General features: G+C 47.2%; 1 protein-coding gene across 3 annotated transcripts in view; it reads right to left on the bottom strand.

Moving 5' to 3' along the window:
* Positions 1-18,785, bottom strand: part of OCRL (OCRL inositol polyphosphate-5-phosphatase) — a 120,141-nt gene that overhangs the window by 65,920 nt on the left and 35,436 nt on the right. For 2 of the 3 annotated variants that reach the window (XM_077485006.1, XM_077485016.1), the window contains exons 5-6: positions 7,510-7,623; positions 6,040-6,072 (exon numbers count right to left, since the gene is read on the bottom strand). In XM_077485006.1, coding sequence (XP_077341132.1) covers positions 6,040-6,072; positions 7,510-7,623 — 147 coding nt within the window. The remainder of the gene's footprint in view (positions 1-6,039; positions 6,073-7,509; positions 7,624-18,785) is intronic. The other variant, XM_077485024.1, reaches the window with a different exon arrangement.

Genomic DNA, 18,785 nt, shown 5'->3' with positions numbered 1-18,785 from the left:
CGGCAAGGCTGATAACAGGAAAAAAACCCTGGGAATCCATCTCACCTTCACTGAGGAGCTTACATTGGCTAACCGTAAAAAATCGGATCACGTTCAAGACCCTTTGCCTCACCCACAAATGCGTGCCTAGAGAAGATCCGCAATACCTAATGGAGAAAATAAATCATTACACACCAAACCGCAGTCTTCGATCAGCCAACAAAAACCTCCTCCTCGTGTCCAAAGCCCGGTATAAATCCAAGGGTGATCGGAGATTCGCTGTCCAAGGGCCTCGGCTATGGAATGCTCTACCAATCAACATCCGCCTGGAAGAAAATCACCTGGCTTTTAGGAAAAAACTCAAGACCTTCCTCTTTTAGCAGATGATCAAAGCTCGCCACAGCGCCTAGAGGCGATTCAGTTCGCATTGTGCGCTATACAAGTATTTCATTCATTCATTCATTCATATTAGAGATGTCATGTGACGGACACTCTTAGAATTGACGTGTGTGACGGTGACAGGCACCGCGCCTATGACAGGGTCCGGTCACACTGGCATGCTGATTACCGCATGAAATGGCGATTCAGATAGAAATTTCCTTCATCGCTATGTCGCTAGCTCACATCAATGTACCACTTCACCCCCCTCCCGACGCGCACACTCTCACCCCCCCCCCTCCCGACGCGCACACTATCACCCCCCCCCCTCCCGACGCGCACACTATCACCCCCCCCTCCCGACGCGCACACTCTCACCCCCCCCCTCCCGACGCGCACACTCTCACCCCCCCCCTCCCGACGCGCACACTCTCACCCCCCCCCTCCCGACGCGCACACTCTCACCCCCCCCCCTCCCGACGCGCACACTCTCACCCCCCCCCCTCCCGACGCGCACACTCTCACCCCCCCCCTCCCGACGCGCACACTCTCACCCCCCCACTCCCGACGCGCACACTCTCACCCCCCCACTCCCGACGCGCACACTCTCACCCCCCCACTCCCGACGCGCACACTCTCACCCCCCCACTCCCGACGCGCACACTCTCACCCCCCCACTCCCGACGCGCACACTCTCACCCCCCCACTCCCGACGCGCACACTCTCACCCCCCCACTCCCGACGCGCACACTCTCACCCCCCACTCCCGACGCGCACACTCTCACCCCCCCACTCCCGACGCGCACACTCTCACCCCCCACTCCCGACGCGCACACTCTCACCCCCCCACTCCCGACGCGCACACTCTCACCCCCCCACTCCCGACGCGCACACTCTCACCCCCCCACTCCCGACGCGCACACTCTCACCCCCCCCACTCCCGACGCGCACACTCTCACCCCCCCCACTCCCGACGCGCACACTCTCACCCCCCCACTCCCGACGCGCACACTCTCACCCCCCCACTCCCGACGCGCACACTCTCACCCCCCCACTCCCGACGCGCACACTCTCACCCCCCCACTCCCGACGCGCACACTCTCACCCCCCCACTCCCGACGCGCACACTCTCACCCCCCCACTCCCGACGCGCACACTCTCACCCCCCCACTCCCGACGCGCACACTCTCACCCCCCCACTCCCGACGCGCACACTCCCACCCCCCCACTCCCGACGCGCACACTCCCACTCCCCCCTCCCGACGCGCACACTCCCACCCCCCCCTCCCGACGCGCACACTCCCACCCCCCCTCCCGACGCACACTCTCACCCCCCTCCCGACGCACACTCTCACCCCCCTCCCGACGCACACTCTCACCCCCCCTCCCGATGCACACTCTCACCCCCCTTCCCGACGCACACTCTCACCCCCCTTCCCGACGCACACTCTCTCCCCCCTTCCTGACGCACACTCTCCCCCCTTCCGACGCACACTCTCACCCCCCCTCCCGACGCACACTCTCACCCCCCCTCCCGACGCACACTCTCACCCCCCCTCCCGACGCACACTCTCACCCCCCCTCCCGACGCACACTCTCTCCCCCCTTTCTGACGCACACTCTCCCCCCTTCCTGACGCACACTTTCACCCCCCCCTTCCTGACGCACACTCTCACCCCCCCTCCCGACGCACACTTTCACCCCCCCCTTCCTGACGCACACTTTCATCCCCCCTTCCTGACGCGCACACTTTCACCCCCCCTTCCTGACGCGCACACTTTCACGCCCCCTTCCTGACGCGCACACTAGCCCCCCCTTCCTGACGCACACACTAGCCCCCCCTTCCTGACGCACACACTAGCCCCCCCTTCCTGACGCACACTCTAGCCCCCCCCCCCTTCCTGATGCACACACTCACCCCGCCCTTGCTGACGCACACTCTCAAGCATGGTGGCTAAGACCATACACCGGTTTAACAGGACAGGCTTCACTCAGAACAGGCCTCGCCATGGTCCAAAGAAGTTGAGGTCACGTGCTCAGTGTCATATCCAGAGGTTGTCTTTGAGAAATAGATGTACGAGTGCTGCCAGCATTGCTGCAGAGGTTGAAGCCCCACCCCCTAAACCTCTGCAGCAATGCTGGCAGCACTCGTACATCTATTTCCCAAAGACAACCTCTGGATATGACACTGAGCACGTGACCTCAACTTCTTTGGTCAGCCTGTTGGTGCTCAGACCATACGCCGCACACTGCATCAAAATTGGTCTGCATGGCTGTCATCCCAGAAGGAAGCCTCTTCTAAAGATGATGCAGAAGAAAGCCTGAAAAGAAAAAAAACTGAGCTAAAAAGATTGTTAGTTGGAGGGAGCAGCTTCCGATCATGAAATCTCTATGATAGGGGTCACCTGACTGTTGTTCCTCCCCCCCCCCCCCACCCAGGTGTTAAATATTTAACATTTGCTACATCCCCCCCAAAAAAATAAAATACAAAAAAAACAACAAGAAAGAAGAATTTTAAGCCGCCTGACTGTATTACAGTGTTATGTATTGAGGCTTCATTTGGGTATTCACTTCCTTTCACTTCGAGGATAGATGACATCAGCAGTGGTGCCCGAACGTTTACAGAGAATTCCTCCGAATATCTCCCTTTGCACCCCCCCCCCCCCCTCCACACAGGGAAGGCTCACAGCTCTCGGCAATTACTCATTTCACACGGAACAAACAACGCTTGTATGTGTGATCCCAGAGGAGAGAGGAAATTGCATCAACTACATCTGGTGGAACGTCACGCTATCAAGTAACATGGACTGTTTTCAATCCTTATGCTGCTAGAATTACCAAATCCACTCACCGGCCACTTTATTAGGTACACCTTGCTAGTAGCGGATTGGACCCCCTTTTGCCTTCATTCTTGGTGGCATAGATACAACAAGGTGTTGGAAACATTCCTCAGAGATTTTGCTCCATAGTGACAATTCATCACACAATTGCTGCAGATTTTTTGGCTGTTCCACCACATCCCAGAGGTGCTCTATCGGATGAGATGTGGTGAGTGTGGAGGCCATTGGATGAGATGTGGCGAGTGTGGAGGCCATTGGATGAGATGTGGCGAGTGTGGAGGCCATTGGATGAGATGTGGCGAGTGTGGAGGCCATTGGATGAGATGTGGCGAGTGTGGAGGCCATTGGATGAGATGTGGCGAGTGTGGAGGCCATTGGATGAGATGTGGCGAGTGTGGAGGCCATTGGATGAGATGTGGCGAGTGTGGAGGCCATTGGATGAGATGTGGCGAGTGTGGAGGCCATTGGATGAGATGTGGCGAGTGTGGAGGCCATTGGATGAGATGTGGCGAGTGTGGAGGCCATTGGATGAGATGTGGCGAGTGTGGAGGCCATTGGATGAGATGTGGCGAGTGTGGAGGCCATTGGATGAGATGTGGCGAGTGTGGAGGCCATTGGATGAGATGTGGCGAGTGTGGAGGCCATTGGATGAGATGTGGCGAGCGTGGAGGCCATTGGATGAGATGTGGCGAGCGTGGAGGCCATTGGATGAGATGTGGCGAGCGTGGAGGCCATTGGATGAGATGTGGCGAGCGTGGAGGCCATTGGATGAGATCTGGTGAGCGTGGAGGCCATTGGATGAGATCTGGTGAGCGTGGAGGCCATTGGATGAGATCTGGTGAGCGTGGAGGCCATTGGATGAGATCTGGTGAGCGTGGAGGCCATTGGATGAGATCTGGTGAGCGTGGAGGCCATTGGATGAGATCTGGTGAGCGTGGAGGCCATTGGATGAGATCTGGTGAGCGTGGAGGCCATTGGATGAGATCTGGTGAGCGTGGAGGCCATTGGATGAGATCTGGTGAGCGTGGAGGCCATTGGATGAGATGTGGTGAGTGTGGAGGCCATTGGATGAGATGTGGCGAGTGTGGAGGCCATGGGATGAGATGTGGCGAGTGTGGAGGCCATTGGATGAGATGTGGCGAGTGTGGAGGCCATTGGATGAGATGTGGCGAGTGTGGAGGCCATTGGATGAGATGTGGCGAGTGTGGATGCCATTGGATGAGATGTGGCGAGTGTGGAGGCTATTGGATGAGATGTGGCGAGTGTGGAGGCCATGGGATGAGATGTGGTGAGTGTGGAGGCCATTGGATGAGATGTGGCGAGTGTGGAGGCCATTGGATGAGATGTGGCGAGTGTGGAGGCCATTGGATGAGATGTGGCGAGTGTGGAGGCCATTGGATGAGATGTGGCGAGTGTGGAGGCCATTGGATGAGATGTGGCGAGTGTGGAGGCCATTGGATGAGATGTGGCGAGTGTGGAGGCCATTGGATGAGATCTGGTGAGCGTGGAGGCCATTGGATGAGATCTGGTGAGCGTGGAGGCCATTGGATGAGATCTGGTGAGCGTGGAGGCCATTGGATGAGATCTGGTGAACTCGCCATTGGATGAGATCTGGTGAGCGTGGAGGCCATTGGAGCACAGGGACCTCATTGTCCAGTGGTGAGATGATTGGAGCTTTGTGACATGGTGCATTATCCTGCTGGAAGGAGCCATCAGAAGATGGGGACACTGTAGTCATAAAGGGATGGACATGGTCAGCAACAATACTCAGGGAGACCGTGGTGTTTAAACCATGAACAATTGGTACGAAGGAGCCCAAAGTGTGCCAACAAAATATCCCCCCCCACCATTACACCACCACCACCAGCCTGAACTGGTGATACAAGGCAGGATGAATCCATGCTTTCATGTTGCTTACACCAAATTCTGACCCGACCATCTGAATGTCGGAGCTGAAATCCAGACTCAACAGACCAGGCAATGTTTTTCCAATCTTCTATTGTCCAATTTTGGTGATCCTGTGCCAACTGTAGCCTCAGTTCTTAGCCGACAGGAGTGGCATCCGGTGTGGTCTTCTGCTGCTGTAGCCCATCTGGTACGAGGGTTGGATGCGTTGTGCATTCAGAGATGGTATTCTGCACACCTTGGGTGTAACGAGTGGTTGAGTTACCGTTGCCTTTCTATCATCTGGAAGCAATCTGCTCAGATAGCAACAAGGCATTTTCCTCCACACAACTTCCGCTCACTGGATATTTTCTCTTTTTCCCCACCATTCTCTGCAAATCCGAGAGATGGTTGTGTGTGAAAATCCCTCAGACCAGCCCATCTGGCACAAACAACCATGCCACGTTCAAAGTCACTTAAATCCCCTTTCTCCCCCCATTCTGATGCTCGTTTTGAACTTCAGCAAGTCGTCTTCACCACATCTAGATGCCTAAATGTATTGAGCTGCTGCCATGTGATTGGTAACACAAATTGCTAATCAGCCAATCAATGGAACAGATGTACCTAATAAAGCGTGCGGTGAGTGTGTATGGTGGTAGTATACAGGGTGAGGTGCGTGGCACTAATTGATTCATATGACCGCGCATTATGCTATACCGTGATACAAGTGGAGTGGGGTACCACTAAAAATGAATGGCACTGCGACACCCAACGTAACAGAAGTGTATTTAGGCCCCCCCTCCCCCCCCCACTAAATCCTGGGAAATTAGAAGTCACACCCAGCAAGCCATACACAATTCAGATTAAATCACAGGCAGGCACGGCAGTCAATGCAGTCCGGGAGACATAAAAGCCAAACAGAAGAATACTCAGAGAAAACGAGCCTGAGGGAACTAACTGTGGTTTAAAGTCCTTCGACTAGAAGGACGTCCTATAAAAAAAATAGAAAAAATAAAAAAAAAAAATGTTTTAAAAAAAAAAAAAGCAAAAATAAAAATAAAATAAATAAAACACAGTGAAGAGAACACATTAAATTAAAAATAAACTGAAAAAAAATCTCTCAGCTTAAAAGTGGTTGTAAAGCTCTGACACGAAAGATGAACAAAGCATATCCTTCTATAGTGTGTACTTGTCTCCATCCAGAGCACCAAGTGTCATTTCTGTATGCCTGAATTACAGCAGACAGGGTTTTTGTTTTTTTTTGAAGCACTGATTAGAGCCAGAAGCTCTTATAGGCTCAAAATAGGGTGGGCTCAGGACCAAGAGCATTGCTTCCAGAGCCCACCCAGTTGTGTTGCAACAGCCAATGAATATTCGCTGTTGCAACACTGATCCTCCTCCCGGCCAATCGGGAAGCGAGTCTGATACCAGTCACCCGATTGGCTAAAAAGGACAGGCGATCCTATTGGAAGCATAGGAGGAGACACACGGGGAGGAGAAGAGCCGCTGGCCCATGCCTGGATGCCCAATCCCGCCCGCTGCTTGGTGCCCTGATCCCCGCTGCTCCTTAGATGCCTGATCCCCAACTGCTCCTCGGGTGCCCTGATCCCCAACCGCTGCTTGGAGCCTGATCCTTGCTGCTCCTCAGATGCCCGGTCCCCAACCGCTCCTCGGGTGCCCCCCGTCCCCAACCGCTCCTCGGGTGCCCCCCGTCCCCAACCGCTCCTCGGGTGCCCCCCGATCCCCAACCGCTCCTCGGGTGCCCCCCGATCCCCAACCGCTCCTCGGGTGCCCCCCGATCCCCAACCGCTCCTCGGGTGCCCCCCGATCCCCAACCGCTCCTCGGGTGCCCCCCGATCCCCAACCGCTCCTCGGGTGCCCCCCGATCCCCAACCACTCCTCGGGTGCCCCCCGATCCCCAACCGCTCCTCGGGTGCCCCCCGATCCCCAACCGCTCCTCGGGTGCCCCCCGATCCCCATTCACTGTCCAATCACAGGCTGGGGGAGGAGCAAGACTCATAAGCATTAATGAACTGCAGCAGAGAAAAATCAGGCAGCCTCCTCTGCCAAACAGGGCTGTGCTGTGCATATCTCACAACTGGATGGAGTGAAATACAAATCCTTTGGCAGGTAAAGCAACTCCCATATATGTAGCAATGGGCACAGGCGTGTTCGGATCAAACCTGCCAGGAAGACGGCACTGCACACTGCCAATCAGAGGCAGCGTGTGTATGTGCAGCTGCCAGTCGGGAAATGTCTCACTGCCTATGATTGGCGGTGTGCAGCGATGGCTTCCTGACGGGTTCGATAAAAACACACCCGAGCTCACCACTGCATATATGTAAACTCTATCAATGTATTTAGCCGTTTGCCTGGAAATTCAGGTGAAGAAGACTGAGACTTTCATGCACGCGCTCGAGTCAGTTACCTTCCTGGATGAGTCGCATTTCGGTCAGCAGCTCTATACACTTCTCTTCGTCGGGGAACTCGAAGAGGCGCTCCGCAGACCACGGATCCGCCTGGATTCTGACTTTGCAGCCACCTGAAGTGAGAAACACAAAAAGAAAAAGTAATACATAAAATAATATATTTTATTTAAAATAATGTTTTATATAAAATAAAAATATTTTAAAATAACAATTGTTGTTATTAATATACTAATATTAACCACTTCGCACCCAGGCCAATTCTGACATTTCTCTCCTACATGTAAAATTCCTAATTTTTTTGCTCGAAAATTACATAGAACCCCCAAACATTATATATGTTTTTTTTTAGCAAAGACCCTAGAGAATACAATGGCGGTCATTGCAACTTTTTATCTCGCACGGTATTTTCGCAGCAATTTTTCGAACGCGTTTTTTTCAGAAAAAAAAACTGTTTCATGCTTAAAAACAAAACAAAAAAAACAGTAAAGTTAGTTACAATTTTTTTGCATAATGTGAAAGAGGAGGATACGCCGAGTAAATAGATACCCAACATGTCACTCTTCAAAATTGCACGCGCTCGTGGAATGGCGCCAAACTTTGGTATTTAAAAATCCCCATAGGCAACGCTTTAAATTTTTTTACTGGTTACATATTTTGGGTTACAGAGGAGGTCTAGGGCTAGAATTATTGCTCTCGCCCTAACGTTCGCAGCGATACCTCACATGTGTGGTTTGAACACAGTTTTCATATGTGGGCGGGACTTACGTATGCGTTCGCTTCTGTGTGCGAGCTCACGGGGACAGGGGCGCTTTAAATTTATTTATTTTTTATTGTTAATTTTATTTAATTTTTTTTAGTTTTACACTTAAAAAAAAAAAAATAATAATTGATGACTTTTATTCCTATTACAAGGAATGTAAACATCCCTTGTAATAGGAATATGGCACGATCGGACCTATTTACAGTGAAATATGGGGTCAATAAGACCCCATATCTCACCTCTAGGCTGGGAAGAATAAAAAAAAAAAAAAACGATCCTGGTTTCCTAGCCAGATCGGCGCCGTTAATTTGAATACCGAGGCCGGGCGTGACGTCATAACATCGCGCCCGGCCTCCGAACGATCCTAGAGACTCCGGGGACAGTCTAGTCTGCCGGAAATCTCTATGATTACTTGCTGGGGCCAGCGGATCCTGTGACCGACTCACCGATGGAAACGGTGAGTCGGTAGAAGCACCGGAGGGCGGCGGGAGGGGGGGGGGGGGGGCGTCCCCTCCCGCCGCCCGTAAGAACGATCAAGCGGCGGAACAGCCGCTATGATCGTTCTTATGGTGTAGGGAATCGCCGGCTGAGAACGGCAATATCTGAATGATGTCTGTGGCCTCAGGCATCATTTAGATATAACCACCGAAACCCCATGACGTCAATAGACGTAGTGTGGGAACCAAGTGGTTAAACACTTACAATAATACTAAATTATTATACAAATATAAAACCGATTTAGATCCTTGAGATCTAGAATGGGTCTGACATCTCTGTTTGGATTTGGTACCGTGAAAAGGTTTGAATAAAACCCCATTCCCTGCTCTTGCATGGGAACTACCATGATAACTTTTTGTGACAATAGTCGATCCAACGATAGAAGGAGAAACTTCTTTTTCTCTGGGTACATTTGATCTGAGGAAACGAGAAGGGAATTCTAGTTTGTAGTTTGAGTTATTGTGGAGACCACCCATTTGTCCCGAAATTCCTCCTGCCAGAGCCCTGAGAACTTTAGTAGTCTTCCCCCCCAACTCGAGTGAGCGGGGACGCCCCTTCATAAGGAGGTCTTAGCCTTTTGTCTTGAAGACCTTCTCCCCCAGGACTTCTTTTGTCCCTGGGGTTGACCCAGAGCTTGACGGAGGAGGCCGGCGTGACTGCCTGGAGGCTGATGCCCCTGGCACTGGAGAAAGCGCCCGTTTAAAAGGAGGGACGTTTACTCCTTTTCTTGACTGGTAAAAGGGTGCTTTTCCCCTACTAGAGATCCTTTGGATATAATTGTCCAAGTCCTCTCCAAACTGTTTTGCACCACGAAAGGGAAATCCCGCCAGGAGTTTCTTACATGGCGATTCGGCTGACCAATTTTTCAGCCATAAGATTCTACGCATGTGTACCAACCCAAGCGTAAGGCGAGAGGTCTGAAGGATAGAATCTCTAATAGCATCAACAGCAAAACACAGAGCCGCTGGAAGGTTAGCTAACCCCCCCGGGCTTGCTGTTCAAGTAATGCCGGCCATACATGGTTCGAATTTCGAAAAATAATTTTCTTTTGAAAATCGTATCTAAGAATTTTCGTATGAATTTCGCACCATTAGTGCCAATTTTCGTGTGGAAATAAAATTTGAGGAATCGGACGTGTTGGAAATTTTTTGAAAAACGAACAATTTTCTAATCAATGATGGGAGAATCGTGCGAGAAATGTAATAAGAAAAGAAAATGTACGGAGAGAAAAGAAGATTCCTGGCCAAGAAAATTCTTTACTGTAGCAACATGAGGTGAAATTGAAGGCTTGGTCGACCGAATTTTCGAAAATCAATGGTGGCATCATCGGATCACAAAAAAAAAAACGAATTTTATGATTTTGAAAAGAAAATTCGTTCGAAATTCGACCGTGTAAGGCTTTAAAGTGGGACTGCACTGCGGAAAAAAAAATATTAAAAGCCAGCAGCTACAAATACTGCAGCTGCGGACTTTTAATAAATGGACACTCACCTGTCCTGGGTTCCAGCGATGCCGGCAGCCGAGGTCGATCGATCGCTCGGCTCTCGGCTGCTGCCGCCGCCATTCTAGGTGAGGGAAATCAGGAAGTGAAGCGAAGCGGCTTCACTTCCCGGTTCCCTACTGCGCATGCGCGAGTCGCGCAGCGCAATAGGAATTGTCCGCGCCGTCTCTGGGACCCGTGTGTGTCCCAGCAGACAGCGTGGCAGGACAGGAAATGGCGTAGACTCCCACAGGAGTCTATGCCCGGAAGTGGGTGTAAATACCTGTCTTTGACAGGTATCTCCACCCCCCTCCCCCCTGAAAGGTGCCAATTGTGACACCGGAGGGGGGGGGGGGGAGGGTTCCGATCAGCGGAAGTTCCACTTTAGGGTGGAACCCCGCTTTAAGCACCTGTTTAACATGGTCTCTCAAATATTGACAGACTCCAATTGCTGCCACTGCAGGTTGAGCTACTGAACCTGCCAAGGCGGAAACATTTTTTAATAGGAATTCCATTTTCTTATCAGTTGGATCCCTAAGCATCCGAGTGTTGTCAACAGGACAAGTCAGGCTTTTGTTTATGGAGGAAATGGCGGCGTCAACTGCCGGTATACCCCACATCTTAGTAAATTTTTCCTCCATAGGATAAAGTGTAGAAAACTTTTTAGGAGGAAAAAAATGTTTATCTGGGTGATCCCACTAAGAATAGATAAGCCTTTCCAGCAAACCATGAACAGGAAAGGCATGTGCAGTTTGAGGAGGTTTCAGTGAACCCAGAGAAGAAGTGGGTTCTTTAACGGACTCAGGTACGGGTAACTTAAACGTGGAACGGACCAATCCAGCAAGAATTTGCACCAACATTTTCTCATCCTGAGAAGCTGAAGAGGGCCCTTCTCCACTAATTCCTCAGAAGTGGAATCATCAGTCTCCTCCCCATCCTCCGAGGGGGATTCCTCTCCTTTATCCCAGAGTTCCTCACTCTGAGGGTCCTGGGTGACAGAGGGGGGCCTAGTGTGTTTTCTTCCACTGAGTGAAGATGCGATTAAGGCCACTAATCTTTCCTCTAAACCGTTTATGGTTGAGTAAAAAAACCTCCTGTGTAATGTACACAGGGGCTGAAGTGCCAGAAGCAGTTGCAGCCCCTGACCCCGACGACTCACATGCGCCTGTCAGCCCTGTGTCCCTCCATAGGCTGTGTGCATCTGAAAAGAGTGCACTTTAAAGCCTGTGTAGCCTAGTGCTCTGCCCCCCCCCCTCCTCCGACTACTTCCGCCCCCCCCCCCCCCCCGCTCGTTTTTAAAAACGAGCCTTTCCCACGCGAGCAGAGGCCCTAACCCTGCTGGTAAGCATGGAGGGGAGGCTGGGACAGAGGAGAGGGAAGGGCCGGTGGATGTGAAGCCACTGTAATGGCGGCGGTCGAACGGTGGCGGGTGGTGGGGTATATTACCGCTCTCTGCCCAGGCCTGTCTCAGGGAGAATCCCAGAAGGAAAAAAAACCCTTTATCTTCATCCTTCCCGGAGCATTGCTGGAGGAGCATAGAGCGTGGACACCAAGCAGACAGATCAGGCATGAAAAGGTATGTGCTCTTGGCAGCCCCCGGTGGAGACTATAGGCATAGCATACATTTACTTAAAAGGAGAAAGCCTACTAGAATTTGAAAAATTCTTGAGGAGTCTCCCTTACCTTATCCAGCTGCAGGGTCTGAATAACAGACCCAATCTTAACCTCTCACGGTGGGCTCCGTTAGGAAGAAAAACCTTCAGAGACTGGGGCCCCCTTGAATAGGGGGATCCGCAGTTCTGGGCCCGTAAAGCACCCTGCCAGGAATATGGCTGAAAAAAAAAAAAAAATACTGGATCCCAGGGTCCAGCTCTCTAAAAAGAGAAGCGTTAGAGGTAAAACCTAATTTCTTCAGACACGAGGCCCGGTTACCATCCAATTCGGTCTGGAAGAGACACTTTGAATGGATCCGGTTGCATAGCTGGCCCCAGTAAGGATATTCCAGCGGAGCTCAGCACAGCACATTTTTATTTGTGGCCAACACCTAAGACACTGGCGAAAAAACTGAGGTACCTCCAGAAGGGGAAGGAGTTATATGGGGGATTGAACTTCCTGTCTAGGGTGTTCCAGTGTCCAATCACCTAGTGATACCCTATAACCCATCAGTAATTACTGGGTCTCTGTGTCCCGTGGTGTACAAGAAAGAAAATATATGTTTACCATGATATACTACAGGTGCCCGTTAGCTCCCCTCCCCATCTCCTTTTCCCGGGGGTCCAAACAAATGGTCTCTTGTAAGTTCCTTGAGGGCAGGGTCCATGTCATAGGAGGTGGAGACGACACACCAATGTCTTTGGGATTGCTGGAAGGAGCTGGCTATAGGACATGTTTTTCTCTCTTCAATCGTCTTGATTGGTAAACATATCTTGGATTGGTGGTTTTGTCATTTTCATATGAATCCCAGAGCAAATTTTTATTTTTTTTATTTTTTTACAACTCTCATATTGCTTTTTGATACAAAAAAAAAACAAAAACAAAAAAAAAAACAATGAATTAATGAAAAATCTTTGAACTATTTCTTGGCTGCTAAAAAAACCCCATGAGGGAACCTTTCCATTTTATAAATACTTTGGGGTGTGCAGCACCCTTAGCTCACGTATATGTGGTTTTTCTATTCTTCTATTATAAATAATTTATTGATAATATTTATTATTTGTGGTAGTAGTATTGCTACCACAAATAATGATACAAATATTTTATATAAATAATTATAATATATAATAAATATATAATAAAGTATTATTACTACTACTATTTATATAAAATATTTGTATTATTATTTGAAGTAGTAGTAGTATTACTAATTATTATAATTTATATAAAAAAATTCATATTTTTTTTTAATTATACAAAGCATAAAAAAATAAAAAATAAATAAAAACCCTTTAGGTGGAGATGATCGTGGAAGAAACTGGACACATTTTAAAGAGACAACTCCGCTGGACGTCAATCAGAACACCGCCAATATGGCTTTTCCTTCCAACGTGACGGCGTTCTGAGGCATTACGCCCCGTGTGACCTTATAATCAGGAAGGCAGATGTAACGTTTCCTTTCAGTTTATGACCCCGTGCAGCAATCCCGTTACGACACACCACCAGTGAGAACATTCCTCATACACACCGCCACTGCTCACAACTTCATCACCACGAAGACTGTGTTGCAACTACTCAACAGGCTGTGAATCAAACTCCACAGAAGTCTATTACCTTCCAAAGAAAAATATATATATTTAGATCCCAACCACAATTTTCTTGTTTTCTTTTTTTTTTAGCTTTGAATAGAGTGGGCGGGGCCACCATTAGAAACCACGGGGGCCCCATACAGCCTACCCGACAGGGCTGCTAAGCCAATGGGGCCCAGGCTTGGTATAGGAGTATTGCCTGTACCCACCTACTGATGACTCTGAGTGTGGAAATGTTATAGGACAAGTCAGGTCTCGGATGCTGAGATTTTTCTGGATGCTCCGCCATAACTGCAAGCAACCTGCAAATTCACTGGCTGCAACATAAGTGGTGAGGGATCACTGGCTGTACAGCCACCTGATCATTTCCACTGACCCTTTCTAGACCACGAAGTCTCAAAAAAAAAAAAATAAATAAAAAAAAAAAAAGTAAACAAACTTATATGCAAGCACAAAAAAAAAAGTGTAAAAAAAAATCAAGTTATATGCAAGCACTTAACCCCTCCCCTCGCGTAAATAAAAAATAAATATGTCGGTACGGTAGTTCATCATCGTTTCACGCAATTGAGTTATGTAAAAAAAAATAAAAATAAAAAGAAGGGTGTACAAAATTAAAGTTCTATGCAAGCAAAAAAAATAAATAAAAAAAGTGTAAATAATTAAAGTTATATTAACCCGCTTTCCCCACGTAATAAATAAAAAAAAAAAAAAAAAAGTGGGTACCTAAGTTCATCATTGTTTCATGCAATTTTAAGCCTTGATATGTTTGTTTGGTATATATTTACTCCTCAACCTCAACTCAACAAAATGAAAGTTATATGCAAGCATATATAAAAAAATTTTTTTTTAAAAAGAAGCGTAAAAGAGAACATTAAATTCAAGCAAAAAAATAAAAAATAAAAAATAAAAAAAAAGTGTAAAAAGTGTAAAACGTTATACTCAAGCGCTCAACAACCCCCCCCCTCCCCAAAAAAATGTGGGCACGCAAGTTCATCATCGTTTCACGCAAGTTTAAGGCTTGATATGTTTAGTATCTATTTACTCAGTGCAACCTTAAAGCGGGAGTCCGCCGGGACTCCGCGTTTTTTTTTTTTTTTTTTTTAAAAGCCAGCAGCTACAAATACTGCAGCTGCTGACTTTTAAAATAGTGACACTTACCTGTCCAGCGCGCCCGCGATGTCGGCACCCGAAGCCGATCTCTCGATCGCCTCTCGGGTGCTGCTGCCGCCATCTTGGGTATGGGAATCAGGAAGTGGAGCCTTTTCGGCTTCATTTCCCGGTTCCCTACTGCGCAGGCGCGAGTCGCGCTGCACAATAAGGACGGTCCCCGCTGCCTCTGGGATCCGTGTGTTTCCCAGCAGGCAGCGGGGGACTTTCGGAAAGGGGCGTAATCTACGCCCCTTTCCGCAGAGATCTATCCAGGAAGTGGGTGCAGATACCTGTACTGTACAGGTACCTGCACCCCCCTCCCCTCTGAAAGGTGCCAATTGTGGCGCCGGAGGGGGGGAGGATTCCAATGAGCGGGAGGTCCACTTTAGGGTGGACCTCCGCTTTAACTCTTACATTTAAAGTTCTATGCAAGCAGCAAAAATCCCCTGGGAGAGAGTAAACTAGTTGCGTTTACTCTCTCCCAGGGGATTTTTATGAAACCACTATATACCTATTTGGGATGACGCTAGCTGGGATCTGGATCCACCATATTGGATAAATGGTTATGGCCTTTTTTTGTGACTTAAAGTGGAAGTAAACCCTCCTATCATTTTCAGCCAAGGAAGCTGCCATCTTTGCCTGTTTAATCTTCAACTGCCATGATGCTGCACATGTGATCAGTTATGACACCAGCCATTGGATGGTTTGACAGTTTGGTTGAGAGCACAACCCATGTGCAGTTAGCATTCCCGGCATGCCGGGAATGTAACGGTTTATTGAAACTGTTAAATCGATGGGTTTACTTCCGCTTTAAAGATCATTTTTGACCTATTCATCATGGCCCACAACATACATTTCCCATCTAATATCCCGTTTAATAAGATTTTGATGATCAGCTCACAGGTGGCCTCTATAGGTTTCGGCGGTATTCAGCTGTGTTGCCCCTGAGTTTTTTCATGTTTTTCTTTATTGGAAACCTTTTCCTGTCCAATCACTGATTGACCAACACGTATTTACGTGATCCTCCTGCAAGATAGTGAGATCTCTCTATTCTTTGCAATGTGTCCTGAAGAAGTGTACTATGAAACGCGTAGACGCATTAGGGCTCACATCATGTATCGATTCTTATTTGTATATGTGATTTTCATTATTTCTTTCATGTCTCTGGTCTTTATACTATATGTACTTTTCAATAAATGTTAAATAATTTTTTTGTACTTCCAGTGTTTGTTGTGCCTTTAAAGTGGGGTGCCCCCCCCTCCCCAAAATAAAAAAATACAAATACTGCAGCTGCTGACTTTTCATAAAATCGGACACTTGCCTGTCCCAGGGTCCAGCGATGTGGGGGAACGAACCCCCCCCCCCTCGTTTCCCGCTCCGCTCGCGGCGGCGGCATTCTTACTGTGGGCACAATGAAGCCACAGCCGGGCACCCACTGCGCATTGCGCGAGCAGAGCCGTGATACGCCGCACAGTCATCTGGGACACGTGACAGGTCCCAGATGAATGTGCGGCGCGAGGGGAAGTGATGTCACCAGCCCGGGCATTGAAGGAGGCAGACTACGAGGGACCCCCTAGCAACAGGCATTTAGAGGGGGAGTAAAACTTATTTTTTTTCCCCAATTATTTTTTTTCTTTTTTTTTTTATGAATTTTAAGCTATTTTTTATTTTTTTTTGCTTTAAAGTCCGACTACAGGTTTTCTTTGAATTCCTTTTTTTTTCCCCTTTTTGTTCCCAATATTCGCGGATGAGGCAATGGGAGTGCTTTTTCCCTTTTTTTTTATTCATGTTTGGTATCTATTTACTCGGTGCAACCTAAACTCTTAAAATTTTAAACAAAAATTGGATAATTTATTGTACAATTGTCTTCAAATTAACAAGCTTATTTTTATTTTCCTGAAAATCTGCACTCTGTAAACTGTTGCATGCATATCATGTAATATAAAAATTTGGAACTGCTGCAAATTTATTTGCTCTGCTTTCAGAAAACGTTTGGGAGTTTTAACTAATCTACAGGCCAAATTATTATTATTTTTTTTAAACATGTTAAAAAAAAATTATATATCTATCTATATATCTATCTATATATATATATATATATATATATATCTATATATATATATATCTATATCTCTATCTATATCTCTCTCTCTCTATATATATATATATCTCTATCTATATATCTATGTGTGTAATAATATATATAATATAATAATATATATATATATATATATATATATATATATATATATGTGTGTGTGTGTGTGTGTGTGTGTGTGTGTGTGTATATACACACACACACACACACACACACATACATACATACATACATACATATATATATATGTATATATATATATATATATATATATATCACAAAATGAAAGTTATATGCAAGCATATATATATATATATATATATATAAAATTAAATAAAGAAGCGTAAAAGAGAACGTTAAATTCAAGCAAAAAAGAAAAATGAATGAAAAAAAAAAAAAGTGTAAAAAAATTTTAAACGTTATACTCAAGCGCTTAACAACCCCCTTGGGCATGCAAGTTCATTATCATTTCACGCACGTTTAAGGCTTCATATGTTTAGTATCTATTTACTCAGTGCAACCTTAACTCTTAAATTTTTACCAAAAATGTAAGTTGCAAGCAAGAAAAAAAAAAAAAAAAAAAAAGAAGTGTAAAAGAATGAGTTAAATGAAAGCAACAAATAAATAAAAAAAGAAGAAGGGTGTATATATATATATATATATATTTTTTTTTATCAGATCTGGGAGTGAAAGGGTTAAGTAAAGAGGAATACAAGATGCTATTTATAAAAATAAATAAATAAAAAATAAATACATGGCTAGTGATAACCCAGAACAAAAGAACAGCCTGGAAGGAATGATTCACAACTACTCATCGCTAGAGATTTCCTACAAAAGACGACTGAGGTTCAGGAGGATAAAATCGAAAAAAATAAATAAAAAATTAGAACAAATAGAAAAAAACTGCAGCTGAATGAAGAGGGCGGTATACGGGGAGAATTATTGGCACCGTGTAAATAACAGGACGAGTAAAAAGTGACACAACCGGTTTTGTTACAATACAAGTGAGGAGCTGCAGGTGAAAGGCGATCACTGAGGAGGTTCCGTCATTAACGAGACACAATAATAATGTTCCATTGAGTCTCAGATTACAGTCGGACCTGACGTAATATACCCTACTGTGCAAAAAATAAATAAATAAAAGTCTTAGGCAGGTGCGATGCCAATGCTGTAAATGATGAAGGCTTCATTCACGTTAATCGTTTATTTTGATCAATTAACAAAATGGAAAGTAGACGAAGAGAAATCCAAATCCAATCAATATCTGGGGTGACCCAAATATTGCCTACTTCTAGGTAGACTTGCACATAGTTGGTGAAGGAACTCGCCAGGTTGGTTGTTCTATGTACATCTCGGAGAACCAAGCACAGATCTTCTGTGGAAGTCGGCTGCCTCCAATCCGTCTGTCTCTTCATGCCATCCCAGACAGACTCCATAATGGCGAGATCCAGGCTCTGTGGGGACCAAACCATCACTTCCAGGACTCCTTGTTCTTCTTTACACTGAAGATAGTTCTTAATAAACATTGGTTGCATGTTTGAGGGCATTGTCCATTGTTTGGGGCCAATCACATGATCACACTGATGGTATGGTATGATGGAGAAGCATCTGCCTTAATTTCTCAGAATTGAGGACACCATTGATCCTCACCAAATCTCCAACTCCATTTGCCCCAGACTTGCAAGGAACCTCCACCGTGCTTCACAGTTGGCTGCAGACACTCATTGTCCCGCTCTCCAGCTCTTCCCTCAACAAACTGCCTCCTGCTACAGCCAAATATTTCACATTTTGACTCATCAGTCCAGAGCGCACCTGCTGCCACTTTTTTGCGCCCCCCCCCCCCCCCCCCCTGCAGGTGTGGATATCTGCCCACAATTGTTCCATGAAGACCACTTCTGGTCAGACAGTAGATGGGTGTACCTGGGGCCCACTGGTTTCCACCAGTTCCTATGTTTTCCTGTATAGTCGAGTCACATAGCCTTGTTTCCAAGTTGGAGGTTTGGCTTTTTTTTGGCCACAATCCTTCCATGAAGACCACTTCAGGCCAT

This window comes from Lithobates pipiens, unplaced genomic scaffold, assembly GCF_037356315.1.
Source record: "Lithobates pipiens isolate NorthernLeopardFrog02 unplaced genomic scaffold, aLitPip1_a1.2 Scaffold_1, whole genome shotgun sequence".
Classification (NCBI taxonomy): domain Eukaryota; kingdom Metazoa; phylum Chordata; class Amphibia; order Anura; family Ranidae; genus Lithobates; species Lithobates pipiens.
The sequence above is the reverse complement of the archived record's forward strand: the minus strand, read 5'-3'. Positions and strand labels throughout refer to the sequence as shown.